This window comes from Capricornis sumatraensis, chromosome 6, assembly GCF_032405125.1.
Source record: "Capricornis sumatraensis isolate serow.1 chromosome 6, serow.2, whole genome shotgun sequence".
Lineage (NCBI taxonomy): Eukaryota > Metazoa > Chordata > Mammalia > Artiodactyla > Bovidae > Capricornis > Capricornis sumatraensis.
In genome coordinates this window covers 93,060,592-93,084,863 of record NC_091074.1, presented here as the reverse complement: position 1 = coordinate 93,084,863, position 24,272 = coordinate 93,060,592, and the positions used below count along the sequence as shown (strand labels likewise).

Genomic DNA, 24,272 nt, shown 5'->3' with positions numbered 1-24,272 from the left:
TGCAGAGTGGGTGGCCCAGAGGAATACAAAACTGTAGCTTTAGTTTTGCTGAGATGCATTCCCCAAATATTGGCTCATTCCATGCTGTAAACGAGAGACCTATTAATAGCTTAAGGATGGTCTTCTCATAGTTCTATTATTCCAACTCGAATAAGTTCCATTATTTCTCAGAAATATTTTTATTCTTTGATTTGTTATCCTTCATACAAACTTCTGGAATGGGGCAGAAGCTTGCAAATAATTTTATCCAGTTCCTTCATTTTGCAGATAAAGAAAGAGCTCCACAGAGTTTAAATATTTTTCCTAATTCAGAGGTGTTAGTCATTAGTTTAAAACCAACGAAATGTGTTATATACCAGTACACTGTCCTTGTTATCACATATTTGTAAACTAAAGATAACATATATATATATATATACACACACATATATACATGCTAGGTGATTATAATACAAGGCAACATAAGATTCATTTTTAGAGAGTACCTAGAGTTGATAACCAGTGAGGTACAATAAGGCAAGGTTAGCTCCCTGATTTACTCATATGTCACCTTGTAAAAGAATTGATGCTTTCAAACTGTGGTGTTGGAGAAGACTCTTGAGAGTCCTTAGACTGTAAGGAGATCAAACCAGTCAATCCTAAAGGAAATCAGCCCTGAATATTCATTGGAAGGACTGATGCTGAAACTCCAATAATTTGGCCACCTGATGCTAACAGCCAACTCATTAGAAAAGACCCTGATGCTGGGAAAGATTGAAGGCAGAAGAAGGAGATGACAAAGGATGAGATGGCTGGATGGGATCACCGGACATGAGTTTCAGTAAACTCCAACAGATGGTGGACAGGGAAGCCAGGTGTACTGCAGTCCGTGGGGTCGCAAAGAGTTGGATATGACTAAGTGACTGAACAACAAAAACAACATCTTTTAAATAAGGCCTTCCCTGACCACGTTATTTAAAAGTGAATAGCTCTCACTTATCATGTATACTCCCTATTTCCCATCCCACTTTATTTTCCCCGATACTACTTATCGCTATCTAATATTGTTCAATTATATTATTATTGGCTTTCTTGGTGGCTCAGACAGTAAAGAATCCACCTGCAATGCAGGATACTTGGGTTCAATCCCTGGGTTGGGAAGATTACTTGGAGGAGGGCATGGTTTTATTATCCCTGATACCACTTATCATTGTCTAATATTGTTCAACTGTATTATGAGAGACTAATATGGAACAAAGTACATAATACACATTCAACACATATGTATTTATTTATTTTTAAATTTTCATTCTGGGGCAGAAGAGGTATATTTTAAGACTGGAAAGTCTTTTTATGCCAAAATGTAAGGAAGTGTTCAAAAATATAGGAGTAAGGAATTATACATCTTTAAAAAAATAAGAATGATAAAATATCTATAATAAATAGATATGTACACATATGTACACATACACAGGGTGAAGGGAGATTTATTTCTTAAGCAAGGTCTAATGTCTATTGAGAAATGTAAAGTGAAGTGCTGGAGTTGAAAAATCATCAGTTTGCAATCATAGTAAAGAGCAGATCAGGTAAGAATCACCAGGTGGTGCTAAATATAGGCAGAAATTTTAATGAAGAGTAGCATCTGCATGGTCATAAAGTGTCTCCCCACAGACTGCCTATTAGTTGTGAGGTGAAAAAAAGCAGTGATGATATAGCGGAGAATCGAGTAACAGTTTGGCTGACGATAAATCTATAAGACATGACAACTACATGGAATATTTGACCCTAGACTAGATCAGGTACTGCAGAGGAAAAGAAAACACAAGAGAGGACATTATTAGATCAACTAACGAAACTGAAATATGGATGGCAAAATAGATAAAAGTATTATATCAATGTCAGTTTATGAGGACTTCCCTGGTGGTCCAGTGGTTAAGAATTCACCTTGCAATACAGAGGAGGTGGGTTCGATCGCTGGTTGGGAAATTAAGATCCCACATGCCATGGAGCAACCAACCCCGCAGACACTCTGGTACTCCTGCACTGCGACTACTGAGTCTGCACGCCACAACTAGAGAGTCTGTGCGCTGCAACAGAAGATCCCAAGTGAAGAAACAAAGATCCTGTGTGCCACAACTAAGACTCGACGCAGCCAAATAAATAAATACAAAAAAACAGAAATTACTTTTAAAAACGTCAATTTATAGAGTCAATCACTGTACTATGAGTACAGAAGAGAACACCTCTATTTGTAGGTTGCACACCAAAGTACCTATGAGAACAATGAAATGGTAAAAACCTGGTTAAATATAACAATCTACCACTTTTTAGTTCCTTAAGTCATAATCATGGTTGAAAAGTAAAAAACTATAACGTTGTCTGATGGGGTTTTCAGTGCATACATATGAATGTAATTCATATAAAATCTATAACATGAAGAGAGAGAAAGAGATCTATATGGCTATAAGTATTTCCAGACAGTACCTGTAGTGGTGAAGTATTAAATCTAAGTAGACTGTTAAAAGTTACCTTATGTAGTTAAAATATATCAGACAGACAATAAAAATAATAATATTATTAATACTTTTCTAATGTCTGAGAGATGAAATTACTCTCCAAAGAACAAAGGCTTATAAACAGTGCTTGTTGTTGTTCAGTCACAGAGTCATGTCTGACTCTTTCGCGACCCCATGGACTGAAGTCCGTCAGGCTCCTCTCTCCATGGGAATTTCCAGGCAAGAATACTGGAATGGGTTGCCATTGCCTTCTCCAGGGGATCGTCCTGACCCAGGGATTAAACTTGAGTCTCTTGAATCTCCTGCATTGGCAGGCGGATTCTTTACCATTGAACCATCAAGGGAAACCTATAAAAAGCAGTAGTTATTTCATTAGAGCTTACAAGGCCAAACTGGTAAGACATTTTGATCTTCATCAAGCAAGGGAGAAAATATGCACTCAATCATGTGATGCTGGAGTGAGCCAAGAAATAAAAAATAAAAACTACAATGCCTAAAGTTTAAACACACACACACGACACTTGGAGAAAGAGAGAAAAAGAAAAAGATAGTTTTGTTACATAACTTTTTAAAAGAACTGTATTTAAAGTGGATTAAGTCACAATTCCCTCACTCCCATTTTATATATCCATAGTATACTATTTTAGAAAGTGTGTGTGTGTGGGTGAGAGAGAGAGAGAGAAAAAGAGCATGCATGTTTTGGCTCTTATAGCTGTAGGAATTATTGCGTTTTATCTATTTTTCCCAAGCACAGTTAAAACTTCACTAAATGTGAAACAGATGTTATGAACTTCCTTCACTAAATGTTGGCAGTGGTGCATTTCAATTGCAACTGCAATAGTCAAAAAAGTAAAGTAACTCCAAATGTGTCTTTCTCAAGCAAGGATAAAGTAAGCACAAAGAAAAATTTGGAATAAAAATTTTAAACTTAAAAAAAATCAGTTAGTTGCTCAGTCATGTCAGACTCTTTGTGACCCCGTGAACTGCAGCACACCAGGCCTCCCTGTCCATCACCAACTCCTGGAGCTTACTCAAACTCACGTGCATTGAGTCAGTGATGCCATCCAATCATCTCATCCTCTGTCATACCCTTCTCCTCTCGCCTTCAATCTTTTCCAGCATCAGGGTCTTTTCAAATGAGTCAGTTTGTCACAACAGCTAGCCAAAGTACTGGAGTTTCAGCTTCAGCATCATTCCTTCCAATGAGTATTCAGGACCGATTTCCTTTAGGATGGGCTGGATGGATCTCCTTGCTGTCCAAGGGACTCTCAAGAGTCTTTTCCAACACCACAGTTCAAAAGCATCAGTTCTTTGGTGCTCAGCTTTCTTTCTAGTCTAACTCTGACATCCATACAGGACTACTGGAAAAAACACGGCTTTGACTACAGGGATCTTTGTTGGCAAAGTAATGTCTCTGCTTTTTAATAAGCTGTCTAGGTTGGTCATAACTTATCTTCCAAGGAGCAAGCATCTTTTAATTTCATGGCTGCAGTCACCATCTGCAGTGATTTTGGAGCCCAAAAAATAAAGTCTGTCACTGTTTCCACTGGTCCCCACTATTTGACCTGAAGTAATGGGACCAGATGCCATGATCTTAGTTTTCTGAATGTTGTGTTTTAAGCCAACTTTTCCACTCTCTTCTTTCATTTTCATCAAGAGGCTCTTTAGTTCTTCTTTGCTTTCTGCCATAAGGGTGGTGTCATCTGCATATCTGAGGTTATTGATATTTCTCCTGGCAATCTTGATTTCAGCTTGTGCTTCATCCAGTCCAGCATTTCTCATGATGTACTCTGCGTATAAGTTAAATAAGCAGGGTGACAATATACAGGCTTGATGTACTTCCTTTCCTATTAGGAATCAGTCTATTGTTCCATGTCCAGTTCTAACTGTAGCTTCTTGACCCACATCCAGATTTCTCAGGAGGCAGGTAAGGTGGTCTGGTATTCCCATCTCTTGAAGAATTTTTCACAGTTTGTTGTGATCCACAAAGTCAAAGGCTTTGGCAAGTCAATAAAGCAGAAGTAGATGTTTTTCTGGAACTCCCTTGCTTTTTCGATGATCCAACGGATGTTGGCAATTTGATTTCTGGTTTCTCAGCCTTTTCCAAATCCAGCTTGAACATCTGGAAGTTCATGGTTCCCGTATTGTTGAAGCCTGGCTTGGAGAATTTTGAGCATTACTTTGCTAATGTGTGAGATGACTGCAATTGTGTGGTAGTTTGAACATTCTTTGGCATTGCCTTTCTTTGGGATTGGAATGAAAACTGACCTTTTCCAGTCCTGTGGCCACTGCTGAGTTTTCCAAATTTGCAGGCATACTGAGTGTGGCACTTTCACAGCATCATCTTTTAGGATTTGAAATAACTCAACTGGAATTCCATCACCTCCACTAGCTTTGTTCATAGTGATGCTTCGTAAGGCCCACTTGACTTCACATTTTAGGATGTCTGGCTCTAGGTGAGTGATCACACCATCGTGGTTATCTGTGTCATGAAGATCTTTTTTGTATGGTTTTCCTGTGTATTCTTGCCACCTCTTATTAATATCTTCTGCTTCTGTTAGGTCCATACCATTTCTGTCCTTTATTGTGCTCATCTTTGCATGAAGTGCTCCCTTGGTATCTCTAATTTTCTTAAAGAGATCTCTAGTCTTTCCCATTCTATTGTCTTCCTCTATTTCTTTGCATTGATTACTTAGGAAAGCTTTCTTATCTCTCCTTGTTATTCTTTGGAACTCTGCATTCAGATGCTGATATCTTTCCTTTTCTCTTTTGCCTTTCGCTTCACTTCTTTTCATAGCTGTTTGTAAGTCCTCCTCAGACAATCATTTTGCCTTTTTGCATTTCTTTTTCTTGGGGATGGTCTTGATCACTCCCTCCAGTACAATGTCACAAAACTCTGTCCATAGTTTTTCAGGCACTCTCTCCATCAGATCTAATCCCTTGAATCTATTCATCACTTCCACTGTATACTCGTAGGGGATTTGATTTAGGTCAAATCACTGAATGGTCTAGTGGTTTTCCCTAGTTTTTTCAACTTAAGTCTGAATTTGGCAGTAAAGAGTTCATGATCTGAGCCACAGTCAGCTCCATGTCTTGTTACTGCTGACTGTATAGAGCATCTTTGGCTGCAAAGAATATAATCAATCTGATTTCAACACTGACCATCTGGTGATGTTCATGCGTAGAGTCTTCTCTTGTGTTGTTGGAAGAGGGTGTTTGCTATGACCAGTGTGTTCTCTTGGCAAAACTCTGTTGGCCTTTGCCCTGCTTCATTCTTTACTCCAAGGCCAAATTTCCCCATTACTCCAGGTATTTCTTGACTTCCTACTTTTGCATTCCAGTCCTCTATAATGAAAAGGACATCTTTTTGGGGTGTTAGTTCTAGAATGCGTTGCAGGTCTTCATAGAAGTGTTCAGCTTCAGCTTTTTTAGCATTACTGGTCGGGGCACAGACTTGGATTACTGTGATAGTGAATGGTTTGCATTGGAAACAGACAGAGATCATTCTGTCGTTTTTGAGATTGCATCCAAGTACTGCATTTCAGACTCTTTTGTTGACTGTGATGGCTTCTCCATTTCTTCCAAGGGATTCCTGCCCACAGCAGTATATATAATGGTCATCTGAGTTAAATTCACCCATTTCCGTCCATTTTAGTTCACTGATTCCTAAAATGTCGATGCTCGCTCTTGCTATCTCCTGTTCGACCACTTCCATATTACCTTGATTTATGGACCTAACATTCCAGATTCCTATGCAATACTGTTCTTTACAGCATCGGACTGTACTTCCATCACCAGTCACATTCACACAGCTGGGTTTGTTTTTGCTTTGACTCCGTCTGTTCGTTCTTTTTGGAGTTATTTTCCACTGATCTCCAGTAGCATATTGGGCACCTACTGACCTGGGGAGTTCATCTTTCAGGGTCCTATCTTTTTGCCTTTTCATACTTTTCATGGGGTTCTCAAGGCAAAAATACTGAAGTGGTTTGCCATTCCCTTCTCCAGTGGACCACGTTTTGTCAGAACTCTCCATCATGACCCGTCCATCTTGGGTGCCCGATACTAGGTCTAAAATCAAATGATTATCAGAAATTAATTCACTAAAATACTATCAGTTACTCTCATTCACTGCTGTTGGGAATGCAAATTGGCATGGTCACTCTTGTAAACAACTTGGCAGTTTATTAGAAATTTAAACATATTTTTATCATATGACCCACCCACCTCACTTCTGGTTTTTACTCTAGAAAAAAGAAAGTTTAAATTCACATAAAAACCTCTACTGAGCAGTATTATTCATAATCACCAAAACTGGAAATAACCTTAATGTCCTCCAGTAGATGAATGTATAAATAAAATATTATCCATACAACAAAATACTACTCAGAAATGAAAAAAGAGATGAATCTAAAAGGCATTGCTAAGGAAAGAAGCTGATCTCAAAAGGTTACATGACTTCATTTATTTGACATTTCATAAAATGAAAAATTGTAGTAATGAAGATCAGAGCAAGTTTTGCTATGGGTTAACAATATAAGGGAATTTTTGCATTAATAGAAGTGTTTAATATCCTGATTGTAGTGAGTACACAGAAACCATCTAATCATAATAATACAGAAGGAAAAAATTAAATAAAATTAATGGAGCCACAGGGACATGTAGGACAACACCAAAAGATTTTATATTCATGTTGACAGAGACCCAGAAGAAAATGAGAAAAAACGTTGATTGAAAAAAATATTTGGAAAAATAATGGCTGAAAACTTGCCAAATTAGGTAAAATGATACAAACTTACAAATTCAAGAAGCTCAGAAAAACCACAGAGAGGATAAACTCAAAGAAATCCACACTTAAATATATCATAACCAAACTACCGAATATTAAAAAGAAAACTTCATAAATCAGTTAGAGGAAAACAGACACATGCCACATAGAGTAGCAAAGATTAAAATACATTTCTCAACAGAAACCATGGAGGCCAGAAGGAAGTCAATTCAGATTTCAATATCTAGTGCAAATATCTTTAATAAATGAAGGTATAATAATGATATTCTTAGAAAATGAAAAGAATTTGTCCAACTCAACCTACTCAAAAGGAAATGATGCTAGAGGGAAACTGGTAATAAGAGAAATAAATAAAAACAACCCAAATCATAAAAATCTGCTTAGATATATCAGATTGCTAAAATATATTAAAACCCAGAAAGTAATAATTATATTATCTGATGGGGTTAAAATGTATGTAGAAGTAAATGATGTCTATAATATGAAGAGATAGGCACGTAAAGGGACCTATTTAGTACAAAATTTCTATTTGAAATAGTAAAATATTAATTCTAAGTAGATGGTGATCCCTATATCAACCAGTTATATATATATATAATATATATTATACACATAATACACATTTAGATATATTATTATAATATGTAAGAGATATAGAAAAAAGTCAGATTAAAGTGGAATTTTAAAAAGTATTCAAAGAATCCAGAAAAGATACAGAAGGGAAAAATACAAGAAAAAAACAAAGAGAACAAAAACTGCTGGGTAGAGCCCAATCCAAACAGATCAACAATTACCTTAAATGGAAATAAATCAAAGATTTAAATGTAAAAGGTAAAAATATAAACATTTCTAAAGATTTTGAAGATAGCCTTCATGACCTGAGGTTAGGCAAAGAGTTTTCTGACATCATATCAAAACATGAGCAAAAAAAATAAATAAATAAAGGCAAACTGTGATCTTGAAACCAAAATATTGTGCTCTTTGAAAGATCCTGTTAAGAAAATGAAAAGACAAGTTATGGAAATGGGATAAATGTTTAGAAATTTCATAAATGATAAAGGACTTGTATGCAGGTATGCAGAAAATATGAAGAACTCTCAAAACAATAGTGAGAAACAACCTAAAGAAGCAATATAAGAAAAAAAAAAACGTGCAGGAAAATGAGATTCTACTACACTTCTACTAGAATGGATAAATTAAAAAACACATGCATACGAAGTCCTGGAGACCATGCACAGCACTAGGAACTCTCAAATATTGCTGATGGAAATGCAAAATGGTAAAAGCCTCTGGAAAATGGCTTGACAATTTCTTAAAACAAACAAAACATGTGCTTATCACGTGACCCAAGAGTCCAACTTTCAAGTATTCATCCTAGAGCAGAAATCAGTAAACTTTCCTTAAAACATCAGATAGTAAATACATCAAGTTTGCAGACAATGGGGTCTGTATTATAACACTGTAAAATTAATTCACTCTGATATTTTACAATGAAAGCAACTACAGACAATACTTAAGATATGGACATGGCTGAGTTTCAATAAAACTTCTTTTATAAAAATAGGTAGCTGGGGACTTCCCTGGTGGTCCAGTGGTTAAGATTCCACACTTCCGGTGCAGGGGGGACAGGTCTGACCCCTCGCTGTGGAACTAAGATCCTGCAAGCTGCACAGTGCACAGTCAAATAAAATAAAATTGACCTGACTATTAAAAAAGAATAAGCAAATGGTCTGTGAATCAAAGTTTGCCCATCTTTGCCTAAGAGGAATGAAAACTTATGCTCACACAAAACCCTTCACACAAACGTTTAGAGCATCTCTATTCATAATAGCAAAATCTAGAAACAACCCAAATGTCCTTCAGTGAGTAAATGGATAAACTGTGGAATATACATGTAATACAATACTACTCAGTAATAAAAGAAAAAGCTATTGATACACACAAAAATATGAATTAATCTCAGTGGAATTAGCTTTAGTGAAATAAACTAGTCTCAAAAGTTTACATACCATGTGATTCCACTTGGAAAAGGCTAAATTCTACTGATGAAGAACATACCAAAGATAGTCAATGCCTAGGAGGAGGAGTAATGGTCATATCTAAAAAGGTCAGCATGGGAGTGTTTTAGTATTATGGAATTGTTCCTTATTCTGATTATAGTGACAGTTTTATGAATTTACATTTGTGCTAAATTGAAAAGACTTCTATGACAGAAAGTCAATTTTATTGCATGATAATTGAAATGTACTAAAAAAATTACGAAAGAAGAGAAAAAAGGAGGGAAGGAAGGAGAGAGGGAGGGAGTGAAGGAAGAAGGAAGGAAGCAAAAAGGAGAGGAAAAAAGGAAAGACAGAAAAGGAAATAAGAAAAGAAGAGAAAAGAGAAAAATTATGAAAGAAGTCACACAGAGAACTTTTGAGGAATGACTGGTCCTGACAGTAAGGTTAAAAGATCAGTGAGTGCACAGCTTTAATACTTGATTAGACAATTTGAAACAGTAATTATCTCCTTTACTGGAATATACAAGTGAGGAGATCACCAAGAATAATTACATGGAAAAGCAGTAATTAAAAAAAGGTTATTTTTAAAAAAGATAAGAAAATTTGAAAATCAGACACATAGAACTTTTACAAATGACAAGTACTGTCAATGAAATTATAGACTCAATGAATAAGCAAAGAGCTTTCCTGGTGGCTCAGTGATAAAGAATCTGTCTGTCACTGCAGGAGATGTGGGTTCAATCCCTGGGTCCAGCAAGATCCCCTGGAAAATGGAATGGCAACCCACTCCAGTATTCTTGCTGGGAAATCCAGCAAGAATATGGACAGAGGAGCCTGGTGGGCTACAGAGTTGCAAGAGTCAGATATGACTTAGTGACTAAACAACAACATGGATAAATACATATGAAGGGATGCTCAAACATCATTAATTATTAGAGAAATGCAAATCAAAATTAAAAGAGGTACCATCTCACAACAGACAGAATGGCCATCATTAAAAAGTCTACAAATAACAGAACTTAGAGAGGGTGTGGAGAAAAGGGAACCTTCTTACACTGTTGGTGACAATATAAGTTGGTACAGCCACTGTGGAAAACAGCATGGAGGTTCCTCAGAAAACAAAAAATAGAATTACCATATGATCCAGCAATCCTATTCCTAGGCATATACCTGGACAAAACTATAATCAAAAAAGATACATGTGGGTTTCCCTGGTGGCTCAGTGGTCAAGAATCTGCTTGCCAATGCAGGAGACATGGGTTTGATCCCTTACCTGGGAAGACCCCACATGCCATGGAGCAGCTAAGCCTGTGTGCCACAACTATCGAGCCTGTGCACTAGAATGGGCGAGCCAAAACTGCCGAAGTTGGCACACCCTAGAGTCTGTGCTCCACAACAAGAGAGGCCACCATAATGAGAAGCCCGCACACCACAACTAGAGAGTTGACTGGCATGCTGCAACTAGAAAAGCGCACACAGCAGTGAGGACACAGCAGAGCCAAAAATAAATAAATGAGAATGCATCTAAAAAAAAAAAGATACAGGCACCACTATGTTCATAGCAGCACTACTCACAATAGCCAAAACACAGAAACAATGTAAATATCAATCAACAGATGAATGGATAAAGATGCGATGTATATATACAAGGGAGTACTGCTGCTGCTGCTGCTGCTAAGTCGCTTCAGTCGTGTCTGACTCTGTGTGATCCCATAGATGGCAGCCCACCAGGCTCCCCCGTCCCTGAGATTCTCCAGGCAAGAACACTGGAGTGGGTTGCCATTTGCTTCACTCAGCCACAAAAAATTATGAAATAATGCCATTTGCAGCAATATGGATGCAACTAGAGATTATCATAATACTAAGTGTAGTAAGTCAGAACGAGAAAGTCAAATACCACACGATATCATTTATATGTGGGAACTAAAATATGGCACAAGTGGACCTATCTACAAAACAGAAACAGACTCACAAGCATAAAGAACAGACTTGCAGTTGCCAAGTGGGAGATGGGAGGGAAAGGCGCCGGCAGCCAGCACAGGAGATCCCACCCATGACAAGGTCATGTGGAAGAGACCTGACGAGCAAGGCCGATCAGGACTCGAGGGACCCCCTGGACCTGCTCAAGCATCTACCCCAAAACCAGAATCTGTCTGTCTTACTATTTTGTGCCTTTCACCAACTCTTCTGACATTTACAGGGGGCTATCCCTGACCACCTTTCTCTGGAGAAAATCAACTTAGGGCTCTAGCTAATAAGTCTCTTGGGCATGAAAGGAGTATTTCAATTCAAACCCCCCTGTTAGCATTCTAGCTTGCCTGGCAGGTTTATCCAGACTCTTAAAGCTACACATGTGATTATTCACAGCCTCCCAACTGTGAGAGGCACAGGAAGCCTAAAACATTCTAAAAATATAGAGCCTTTCAAAGAGTTAAAAGCTATTAGAGTAGTGTTGGTGTAGGATTTCACTGTTTAGCCAATGCTTGCTGCTAAGTTCCCATATCTCTTATCCACTGTGCACCTGGGAGTGCAATAGTTAATGTAGTTGGAATTTAAGAAAAACAAGCAATAGCCTTGGAATTAACCACATCAGACCTTTGGGATAATTGGTTCTTTCTTTGTTATAACTCACTGCATCTTTGCTCCGTGAGAAATGTAACTCTGTTTAATACTTTCTGAGGCTGACATAGATTAGAAATATAAAGAAAAAACATTTCAAGGGAAAATAAGTTTTCTGGTTGAGCAGGCTTTATCAAAAGAGGGTCATAAAATGTCCACAGGCCTCCAAGGTCAGAAGATAATGTACACAGCATTGTTTATGGGAAAGGTATGCAGAAAAAATCCTGGATTCGATAAAGACAAAACAGATGTAATGTTTGGGCTGACTCTGTATGACTTTGCATCTTTCATTTCCCTCTATGTGCAAGTCAAGGTATAAAAGCTTCCCTGAAAAATAAAGTGACGGACCAGGACCAGTTTCCACGAAAGCCTGGTTCCCCCATGTCTTTCTTTTTTCTCTCTCTTACTCTCTTTTTCAGGCTGATCCCTTGGAGCACAGAGGCTCTCTGCGTTCACTTTCCTGCCTGGGCTTCTAAGATCTGAACGGGAAGGCACTCTGCGTCTTCACTCCCTCGGGAGACCAGGAGGGCGCCTGCGGCCTGTGTGAACAGAGCAAGTCCCTTGTCTGGGACTTTACTGGCTTTCTGTGTAAACCAAAGAATATCAGCTTCTATTCTTTCCTCTCTCATTCATTCACTCATTCATTCACCAATGCCGTCACACTTCGGATACCCTGGATCCAACCAGGGCAGGACCCTGGCAGAAAGGAATGGACTAGGAGTTGGTTAGTAGATGCAAACGACAAGGTCCTAATGCATAGCACAGAGAACTATATTCAATACCCCATGATAAACCATAATGGAAAAGAATATAAAAAAGAATGTATATATGTATATAATGTGTCACTTTGCTATACAGCAGAGATTGGCTTAACACTGTAAATCAACTATATTTCAATTTTTAAAAAAGACTCAATGGACAGGGGTTTAAGAGCAGATTATGGGAAACTGAGATTGACATACACACTGCTGCTGCTGCTGCTGCTAAGTTGCTTCAGTCATGTCCGACTCTGTGCGACCCCATAGATGGCAGCCCATCAGGCTCCCCCGTCCCTGGGATTCTCCAAGCAAGAACACTGGAGTGGGTTGCCATTTCCTTCTCCAATGCATGAAAGTGAAAAGTGAAAGTGAAGTTGCTCAGTCGTGTCTGACTCTTCATGACCCTATGGACTGCAGCCTACCAGGCTCCTCCATCCGTGGGATTTTCCAGGCAAGAGTACTGGAGCAGGGTGTCATCGCCTTCTCAGGAGATACACACGACTATATATAAAATGGGCTTCCCAGGTGATACTAGTGCCAATGCAGAAAACGTAAGAGATGTGGGTTTGATCCTTGGGTCAGGGAGATTCCCTGGAGGAGGGCACGGTAACCCACTGTAATATTCTTGCCTGGAGATTCCCATGGACAGAAGAGCCTGGTATTGTAAATCAACTACACTCCAATAATTGTTTTTTAAAAAAGATTAGTCAGAAAATGAAGAAATAATTACTGCACCAAAATGCATATCTGAGGAACAATCAGAAATAAGCAGAAAGATATGAAGGGACAGAAAATATAAAGAGTAAGATGGATACAGAAGATAAAAACATAGTATATCCCAAATTCCAGATTGAGAATCAGAGAAAATTAAAACTGAACCACTTCTACAAAAAACGTAAAAAGTTGCAGAGAGGTCCATAATCATGGAAAATCTGAATAATCTATAAAATCATAATCTTTCTTGAGCCCATCAAAGACCTGAATCACAAGGCAACCAAATAAATTAACACTTTTCTTCCTCAAAGGAGAAGCAGGACACATAAACTATTCACCCTTGGTTAAACACAGGGGAGGGAAGGAGCCACCATACAAGTGGGTAACAAGAAATTAGCTAAAAATTCAGTGAATTCTCAAAGGACAATTGTGGGGTGGATGTCATTTTGGAACAGATGGGAACCCCAGGCACAAAAGGACTCCACCAGAAAGATCATGGCAGGAGTTCAGCAAGAGCTGCCCTCAGTGGCACAGGCACAAAGAGGTGATCAGCTGCTGCTGGGGTTCAAAATGAAGCCAGAACTTTTCTCTGGTAGGAAGCCAAAACTCTAAATTGCTAAAGAAGGAGAAGGAAAGCAATGCAAAAAAAAAAAAATCCATTTTTCCAAGGGAGGAATAAAAGTCAAACCCATTTGACCCTGGGGGAAGGGCAGAAAACACTCAGGTTACATAGAGAAAGATCCATTGCTTTGTAAAGAAGGACAGAAATTAAATACCTCTGTTCCATGGGAGGGGTACAAAACCTTTGGGGTACAGGATCCTACACTAAAACCAAGCATAATCCTGTCACCACAGGAATGGGGGTGGGGAGGACAAGGAACTCTCTCCCACCCAAGACCAACCCCAGACCCAGGCTGAGTTTGGCTGCACTGGGAAGAGCAGGAAAACCAGTTTTCCCAATCAAATCACTGCAGATGGTGACTGCAGCCATGAAATTAAAAGACGCTTACTCCTTGGAAGGAAAGTTATGACCAACCTAGATAGTATATTCAAAAGCAGAGACATTACTTTGCAGACTAAGGTCCGTCTAGTCAAGGCTATGGTTTTTCCTGTGGTCATGTATGGATGTGAGAGCTGGACTGTGAAGAAGGCTGAGCGCTGAAGAATTGATGTGTTTGAACTGTGGTGTTGGAGAAGACTCTTGAGAGTCCCTTGGACTGCAAGGAGATCCAACCAGTTCATTCTGAAGGAGATCAGCCCTGGGATTTCTTTGGAAGGAATGATGCTAAAGCTGAAGCTCCAGTACTTTGGCCACCTCATGCGAAGAGTTGACTCATTGGAAAAGACTCTGATGCTGGGAGGGATTGGGGGCAGGAGGAGAAGGGGACAACTGAGGATGAGATGGCTGGATGGCATCTCATGGACTCGATGGACTGAGTCTGAATGAACTCTGGGAGTTGGTGATGGACAGGGAGGCCTGGCGTGCTGTGATTCATGGGGTTGCAAAGAGTCAGACATGACTGAGCGACTGAACTGAACTGAACTGAAGGTACAGGTCCATAGGATCTGCCCAATACTAAGGATGAACCATTTAATATAGATCTCCCTTTGTTTCCACCATGAGCCTAGCACCAGGTAACAAGCATCAACACCTACTGCTGGAGAGTGTCAAGTGCAGGGAGAAACATTCCCCTCTGAGATACAGATGTATAGGAATTACTAAAAGTTGAGAGTGAGGCTAAAACACTGATGAAAACCTAAGAAGAACTAAATAAGAAGAACATAAGAAGAACTGAATTTGAAGTTTAGTTTGAATTCACTGTTGGAAGAATTTGAAATCTTTAGTGACTAAAGTTAATAAAAGAAATAAAAATCCCAAACCAGCTCAACTGCTGACTACCTTGAATTAAACCCCATACTAACAGCCTGATAAGTGAAATGTGCCCATTTCTGGGCATAAATACTATTTGTCTCAGTCTCTACTGAAATGTCCATCAGTCAGTAAAACAATTATGAGACAAATTCAAGAAAAGATGAACTACTGTAGACAATAGTTCATAGTGACAATAGTAACATAGTGATAGTAATATTATTATTATTAGTTAATGGTAACTAATAGTAATAGTTTTGTAGTCATCAGAATTGAACTCAAAGATGACTCAAATGTTGATAATATCAGATATAGGCTTTAAAATAACTATGACTTAAAATCACAGAGAAAGAATAAGAACAGTGGCTGATAGGGGTTGGGCAAAGTAGGAAATGGGGAGCTATGTTTAATGGGTATGGAGTTTCAATTTAACAAGATGAAAAGAGTCATGGAGATGGATAGTGATGATGACTGTATAGCATTATGAATGTATTTAATACCACTGAACTGTTGATTTAAATCTGCGAAAGCTCTCTGAATTTTACTAATATCAATTTTCTGGTTTTGATAATATACTACAATTATATAAGATGCTATGACTCTCAGTCTCCTTACCCTCACTGCAACTTCTTGTGAGTCTATAATTATTTCTAAATTCAAAGTTTAAAACATGTAAGAAAGATGAAAATAAGAGTCACAAAATATTTATAATTGCTGAAAGTGCCTAATGGGTTCAGTTCAGTTCAGTTGCTCAGTCATGTCCAACTCTGCGACCCCATGAATTGCAGCACCCCAGGCCTCCCTGTCCATCACCGTCTCCCGGAGTTCACTCACACTCACGTTCATCGAGTCAGTGATGCCATCCAGCCATCTCATCCTCTGTTGTCCCCTTTTCCTCCTGCCCCCAATCCCTCCCAGCATCAGAGTCTTTTCCAATGAGTCAACTCTTCGCATGAGGTGGTCAAAGCATTGGAGTTTCAGCTTTAGCATCAGTCCTTCCAATGAACACCCAGGACTGATCTCCTTTAGGATGGACTGGTTGGATCTCCTTGCAGTCCAAGGGACTCTTAAGAGCCTTCTCCAACGCCACAGTTCAAAAGCATCAATTCTTCGGCACTCAGCTTTCATCACAGTCCAACTCTCACATCCATACATGACCACTGGAAAAACCATAGCCTTGACTAGACGGACCTTTGTTGGCAAAGTAATGTAGCTGCAGGTTAATTATGTTATTATTTTTATAGATCCATGTATCCCTCCAATTCTCAAAAGTTTGAGTCAATCCACTTTACTTTTTATTTTTAAATTATTTATTTAATTATGGGGCTTCCCTGGTAGCTCAACTGGTAAAGAATCTGCCTGCAATGCAGGAGACCCCGGTTCAATTCCTGGGTCAGGAAGATCCCCTGGAAAATGGAATGGATACCCACTCCAGTATTCTGGCCTAGACCATGTGGTCGCAAAGAGTCGGACACAACAGAGTGACTTTCACTTTCACTTGTCATTTATTTATGGCTGTGCTGGGTCTTCCTTGCTCTGAAGGCGTTTCTCTAGTTGCAGGGATCAAGGGCTACTCTTCATTGTAGTGTGTAACTTCTCATTGCAATGGCTTCTCTTGTGGAGTACTGGCTCTAGGGCACATGGGTTTCAGTAGGTGTGATTCCTGGTCCCCAGAGCACATGCTCAATAGTTGTGGTGCACGAGCTTAGCTGCTATACAGCATGTGGGATTTTCCCAAACCAGAACCCATGTCTCTGCTTTGGTAGGCAGATTCTTTACCACTGAGCCAGCAAGGAAGACTCACACCACTTTACTTCTACCAAACACCTACATTATTACCTCTTCTTGCTAATCAAAAAAAATCTGAAAAGAATCTTCACTTTTACGAAAAACAGTGAAAAGTGAAAACAGCATTCAGGGTTTGTTTTGCAGCAAGCCAACATGCACCCTGAGCAGCGAGACTGGTACCATCAAGCTCCTTCCCCAGAAATCACACTCAGCATCTCAGCATCAAACTCTGAACTGTGTCTGTGACTATCTGTGCTATATCTTGATTTACTCTGCACATCTATTAGCAAAAACTGTCCAGAGGTAACAGCTTCTTTGCTTTACACTATTTGGCTTACAAAAAGTTTCATAGGAATGCTCTATTTTTGGAAAGCAGTAGGAACCTATATTTGAAAATTTCCATAATAAGACATTAAAGAAAAATAACTATGATTAATAGATTAAAAAACCTAGTAAGAAAGCTAGATAATATTCATGAAAAAATAGGGAATTTAAGCAGAGAGAAAAAATTAAGAATCAAATGAAAACACTAGAAATAAAAAAAAAAACATTACTTTAGAGATGACAAATCCCTTCAGTGAGCTCATTGCAGACTGGACTTCAGAACTTGAAGATAACATATCAAATGTTTTAACATATAAGTAATCAGAGTTGGAGAAGAAGAAAGAGAACAGGACAGAAAAAGTACCTGAAAAGATATGGCTAGAAATGTTCACATAAACACTCCCTAGAAATAGCACAAACTGTCAAGAAAAAATTAATAGATATGAAAGCAGCCCAAAAAATGCATGCACACACAAAAACAATATAGCAGACTTCTTTTCACAACCTATGTACTCCAGTAGACACTGGAAGGATTTCCTTAAAGATGTGTAAGAAAAATTGTCAATCCAATTGTCAAAGGTCAACAATAAATTCCTGGTTTGCTCTCCCATCTTTCAGTTTTCTAAATCCTTTGTAGGATCCTTCAAATCTATTCAACATACATTTTAGAATTCTTCAAGGTTCAGTTTCAGCCCTTTCCCTATTTTCTATATTCTCTCCACAGCCAATCTCATTCTTGCTCAAAGTTTTAACTTTACCCACTGGTAGAAAACCCCAGTGTTTATATCTACTACTTACATCTCTTCTTAGCTGCCTACTTCTTATTTTTACTTTAGTGTTTCAAAGGCACTTATGTTCACCATGTCCAAACTGAAGCCACAATCTCATTTGACATGCTCTTCTTGCAACTTTTCCTATTTCAACAAATGCAATCACCATCATCAAGGAATTATCATTTGTCAGTGATTCCTGACCCCTCTTTTTCAACCAATATCATGCCTATTCAATGGTGCTTCCTAAATATACCCCATCTACCCAGTCCTCTATCCCAATCACCATTAGTCTAGTCCAAACTACAAACTTCTGTTTCCCTGAACTGTTTTAATGGGCTAGTCACTGATCCTCCTTTATCCAATTTTGCACCCCTTAAATCCCATCTCCCTGCAACATCAAGAACAATCCTTTCCCAGATGTCAAAATTTTGCCTCACTCAGGCTCTGTTTAAAATCTTTCCATACCTTCACATTTGTCATTGGACTATGGTCAAGCTCCAAAATCCATAATGTGGACCTTACATACATTGCTAACTGCATCTTATCCCGCACTCCCCCAGTCACTCTGCCCTCCTGTCAGTTGCTCACAGATGTTATGCTCCCCCTTAGCACAGTGCCTATGTATCAGGACCAAAACTGGTGTTATGCTTTTAGAGATAGTTTGATATTTACTTATCAAGAAAAAGAACAGGTAAACTTAAAATTGTAAGCTGAAAGAAATATCTTTATAAAAAGAAGTAAATATCTTACCTCGACACAAATTCACTTAATTCTGAATATTCAGTGGGCTCCATTATTATGCTGAGGTCAGTAATAACAGAAGATAAACTCTCCTTATCCTAAAATAAGAACAAAAAAATAAAGGTTTTTTTTTTTTTGTATCAAAGCACAGTCAACTTTTAAATAAGGAGAAAAAACTACTTTCAAAATACACCAAATGAAATGTCACTAAGTTATAGGAAAAGTAACCAATAAAAAGTACTGCAAATATGGGTTACTTAAAAAAAAAATTTTATTGGAGTACAGTTGGTTTATAATGTTGTGCTAATTTCACATGCATAGCAAAGTGAATCAGTTATGCATACACAGACATCCACATTTTTTTTTTAAGATTCTTTCCCAATATAGAACATTACCGAGTACTGAGTAGAATTCCCTGTGCTACAGTCCTTATTAGTTATCCATTTTATATGTAAAATGTCTATACATGTCAAAAAGCTGGCTTAAAATTCAACATTCAAAAAACTAAGACCATGGCATCTGATCCCATCACTTCATGGCAAATAGACAGGGAAAAAATGGAAATAGTGAAAGACTTTATTTTCTTGGGCTCCAAACTCACTGTGGACAGTGACTGCAGCCATGAAATTAAAGGACACTTTTTCTTGGAAGAAAATTTATGACAAATCTAACAGCATAAACAGTGTATTAAAAAGCAGAGGACCTTTGCGAACAAAGGTCCATATAGCCAAAGCTATGTTTTTTTCAGTAGTCATGTATGGATGTGAGAGCTGGACCAAAAAGGAGGCTGAGTGCTGAAGAACTGATGCTTTCAAAAGGTTGTGCTGGAGAAGACTAAGAGTCCCTTGGACAACAAGGAGATTAAACCAGTCAATCTTTAAGGAAATCAATCCTGAATATTTTTTGGAAGGACTGATGCTGAAGTAGGAGTTCCAATCCTTTGGCCACCTGATGCAAAGAACCGACTCATTGGAAAAGACCCTGATGCTGGGAAAGATTGAGGGCAGAAGAAGGCGACAGAGAATGAGATGGTTGGATGGTATCACTGATTCAATGGACATGTGTTTAAGCAAACTTTGGGAGATAGAGAAGGACAGAGAAGCCTAGTGTGCAGTCCATGGGCCTGCAAAGAGTCGGACACAACTTAGTGACTAAACAACAACATGTCAATCCCAATCTTCTAATTTATCCCTTTCCCCCTTCCTCTTATTAACCATATGTTTTTTACATCTGTGACTCTACTTATGTTTTGTAAATAACTTCATTTGTACCATTTTTTTTAAGATTCCACATATAAGTGATCTACATTTGTCTTTCTCTATCTGATTTCACTCAGTATGACAATCTCTAGGTCCATCTATGTAACTGCAAATGACATTATTCCCCCTTTTTATGGCTGAGTAATGTTCCACTGTACTGCATCTGCTTGATCCATTCTTCTGTCGATGGACACTGAAGTTGCTTCCAGTGAAGCTGTTCTGGCTATTGTAATCAGTGCTGCAATGAACACTGGGGTACATTATCCTTTCAAGGATACCACTCTAATGGCAGAAAGCAAAGACGAACTAAACAGATTCTTGCTGAGGGTTAATGCTGCTGCTGCTGCTGCTGCTGCTAAGTTGCTTCAGTTGTGTCCAACTCTGTGCGACCCCATAGACAGCAGCCCACCAGGCTCCCCCATCCCTGGGATTCTCCAGGCAAGAATACTGGAGTGGGTTGCCATTTCCTTCTCCAATGCAGGAAAGTGAAAAGTGAAAGTGAAGTCGCTCAGTCGTGTCTAACTCTTAGCAACCCCATGGACTGCAGCCTACCAGGCTCCTCCACCCATGGGATTTTCCAGGCAAGAGTACTGGATTGGGTTGCCATTGCCTTCTCAAATGGTTAATAAGGAGAGTGAAAAAGCTGGCTTAAAATCCAGCATGCAAAAAACTAAGATCATGGCATTCCATCCTCTCACTTCATGGTAAACAGATGGGGAAAAAGTGGAAAGAGTGAAAAAACAAAGAGTTGGACATAATTTAGTGACTGAACAATAAAAAATCCTTTCAAACAATCTCTATACTATTCTCTATAACAGCTGTACTGATTTACATTCCCACCAACAGTGTGAGAGGGTTGCCTTTCTCTACCCACTCTAGCATTTGTTTTTTGTAGATTTTTTGGTGATGGGCATTCTGACCATCACCAGAATCATCAGTGAGGTGATACCTCACTGTAGTTTTTATTTGTATTTTTCTAATAATTAGTGATGTTGAACATCTTTTCATATGCCTCTTGCTATCTCTAAGTCTTCTTTGGAGAAATGTCTATTTACATCTTCTGCCTACTTCTTGATTGGGTTGTTCCATGTTTTGGTATTGAGTTGTATGAGCTGTATGTTTATTTCAGAGAGTGATCCCTTGCCAGTTGCTTCATTGGCAAATATCTTCTCCCATTTTGTGGGTTATCTTTTCGTTTATGATTTTCTTTACTGTGCAGAAGGGTTACTTATTTTTTTTTAATATTATTTATTTAGTTACTTGGCTGTGCTGGGTCTTCATTGCTGCATGGGCTTTCTCTCTAGTTGCAGTAAGTGGGGGCATGGGTTTCTCACTGAGTTGGCTTCTCTCACTACAGAGCACAGGCTCTAGAGCATTCATGCTATAGTAATTGTGGCACATGGGCTCAGCAGTTGTGGCTCCCCGGCTCTAGAGCACAGACTCAGTAGTTGTGGTATAAACCTTAGCTGTCCCGCAGCATGTGGGATCTTCCCAGGCCAGGGATCAACACTGTGTCCCCTGCATTAGCAGGCAGATTCTTTGCCACTGAGCTACTAGGGAAGATCTGGGTATTTCTTAAAAGAATGCCTCAGATCCTCACTCCAAACCTAAACAAAATGAAAATGAACGCTGAGTGAATTACTTACTTCAATGTAAACACTGAAGCCATAAAATATTAGGAAGAAATATAGACATTTAACTGATTACTGAGTGAGAAAGAACTTTCAATAACAACAACAAAATAGCAAATACAATTACATAAAAATATAAACTATTGATATAAAATGATATAACTAAAAGAAAAGTAATAAACAAGGAAATTTGTTCTATAAACATGACAAGGAGATATGAAAACTTAAAAGAAAAAGGCAAAGAACATGAACTAAAAACTTAGAGGTAAATGACAAGTTACATGGAAAAAAAATGTTCCCTCTGACAGGATAAATATAAATATAAAACAATGAGATGACATGTTAATCTATAACATCATTTTGATAATGCATAACTTAAAAAGTTTATACTCTGCCTCAGCAATTTGAATTCTAATATATCATTGACTCTTTGCAACCCCATGGACTGTAGCCCACCAGGTTTCTCTGTCCATGGGATTTTCCAGGCAAGAATACCGAAGTGGGTTGCTATTTCCTCCTCCAGGGGATAGTCTCAACCCAGGAATCAAACCCTGGTCTCCTGCATTGCAGGCAGATTCTTTACCATCTGCACCAATTTGTATTTTAAAGAAATATGAAATGAAGACAAAGCCTAACAGCTCCTTACTACAAAAATCTAAAACAAAACTATTATATACAATAATAAGGATTGTTAAATAAACTTAAATATTTTGATGTGCAAAATCAAGGTTTTCTTCTTTAGTAAATTTTCTCATACTATATATTTACCTATCATTTCTGTTTCATTTTTTTGGTTGTTTTTTGGGAAAGTCACACAAATCTTCATTTTGTTTTTCAGATTTTTCTTCTTTTCAGTTGTACTTGTGATTTTTCTCAAGCCTATCCTCCATATTCTATTCCTGCTGCTGCTAAGTCGCTTCAGTCGTGTCCAACTCTGTGCAACCCCATAGATGGTAGCCCACCAGGCTCCCCCGTCCCTGGGATCCTCCAGGCATCAATACTGGAGTGGTTTGCCATTTCCTTCTCCAATGCATGAAAGTGAAAAGTGAAAGTGAAGTTGCTCAGTCGTGTCCAACTCCTAGCGACCCCATGGACTGCAGCCCAACAGGCTCCTCTGTCCATGGGATTCACCAGGCAAGAGTACTGGAGTGGGTTGCCATCGCCTTCTCCTATATTCTGCTCCTAGCTACTCCTAATTTAGCTTTCAGCACTATAATCATTTTATTCTTCCTTCCTTCCTTTCTCTCAGCTGCCTTTCCCTTTTATTCAGTTTTCTTTGAATGTTTTCATTTGAGAATGTAAACAGTTACAATATAGCATGTTCTTGCATTTCCTGGATTCATTCTTTCCAAGAGACTTTAACTCTATTTTCTAATTCCTTTCATGGCAAAAATCCTAAATGATGATGAACAAACTCTGTACCATCTTTGTGCTGTGTACTCTGTGGATCTTTTTTGTTTATAGGAGTAGATCCAGCAGTTTCTGCTATTTCCTAAGGATACAGGATGAGCAGATAAATGAATGACTCTTCCCCATTTGTCTGGGTGTATCTGACTTTTCAGTATTTTCAGCTGCTGTAGAAATGGGTATTAATGGCCTATAATCTTTGTTTAGTTTTTCAGCTGCTCAAGAATATAGTGGAAATTATTAGGAGCAGCTGTAGTTAAAGTAGACTGTGGGCATCTACTACCATATCCAATCAGAAACAAATTTCCAGAATACTCTTACAACTCAAAAATAAAAAGACAAATAACCCAATTAAAAACTGGGCAATGGATCTCAACATACATTTCATCAAAGATGATAATACAAATGGCCAATAAACTTATGAAAAAATGCTCAACATACTAGTCATATCTGGTACTTCCATCTGACCCAGTAATTTTCTGGTGGTGGTGGTTTAGTCGCAAAGTTGTGTCCAACTCTTGTGATTCTAAGGACTGTAGCCCACCAGTCTCCTCTGTCCATGTGGTTTCAAGGCTAGAATACTAAACTGAGTTGCTATTTCCTTCTCCAGGGAATTTTCTCAACCCACGGATTGAACCCAAGTCTTCTGCATTGCAGGCAGTCTCCTGCTTAGCAGGTGTATTCTTTACCACTGAGCCACCAAGGAAGCCCCATAGTAATTCTCTACCTAGATATACACAAGAAAAATGAAGCATATGTCCACCAAAAAACCTGTATGTGAGTAGTTTCAGAAGTGTGATTCATAATAACCAAAAGGAAAAAAACAAGCCGCCAAATGTTTCTTAGCTGATGAATGAAGAAACAAAATGTGATATATCCTCACAACACAGCTAGAAAAAAAGAATGAAGTAACAATACATGTGTAATATGAATGAATGAATCCTGAAAATGATGGTGCTAAGTAAAAGAAATTGGCCAAAAAAAGACCAAAAATTATGTAACTCCATTTTTTATGAAATGCCCAGAACAGGCACATCTATAGAGACAGAAGATACGGATAAGTTAGGTTTGGGCAGAAGGGCAAATGAGGAGTGATAAAGAACATGA

At 38.5% G+C, this 24,272-nt stretch overlaps 1 protein-coding gene across 1 annotated transcript in view; it reads right to left on the bottom strand.

Annotated features, from left to right (window-relative positions):
* Positions 1 to 24,272, bottom strand: part of CENPP (centromere protein P) — a 233,033-nt gene that overhangs the window by 172,761 nt on the left and 36,000 nt on the right. The window contains exon 4 of the mRNA XM_068973744.1: positions 18,878 to 18,966. Coding sequence (XP_068829845.1) covers positions 18,878 to 18,966 — 89 coding nt within the window. The remainder of the gene's footprint in view (positions 1 to 18,877; positions 18,967 to 24,272) is intronic.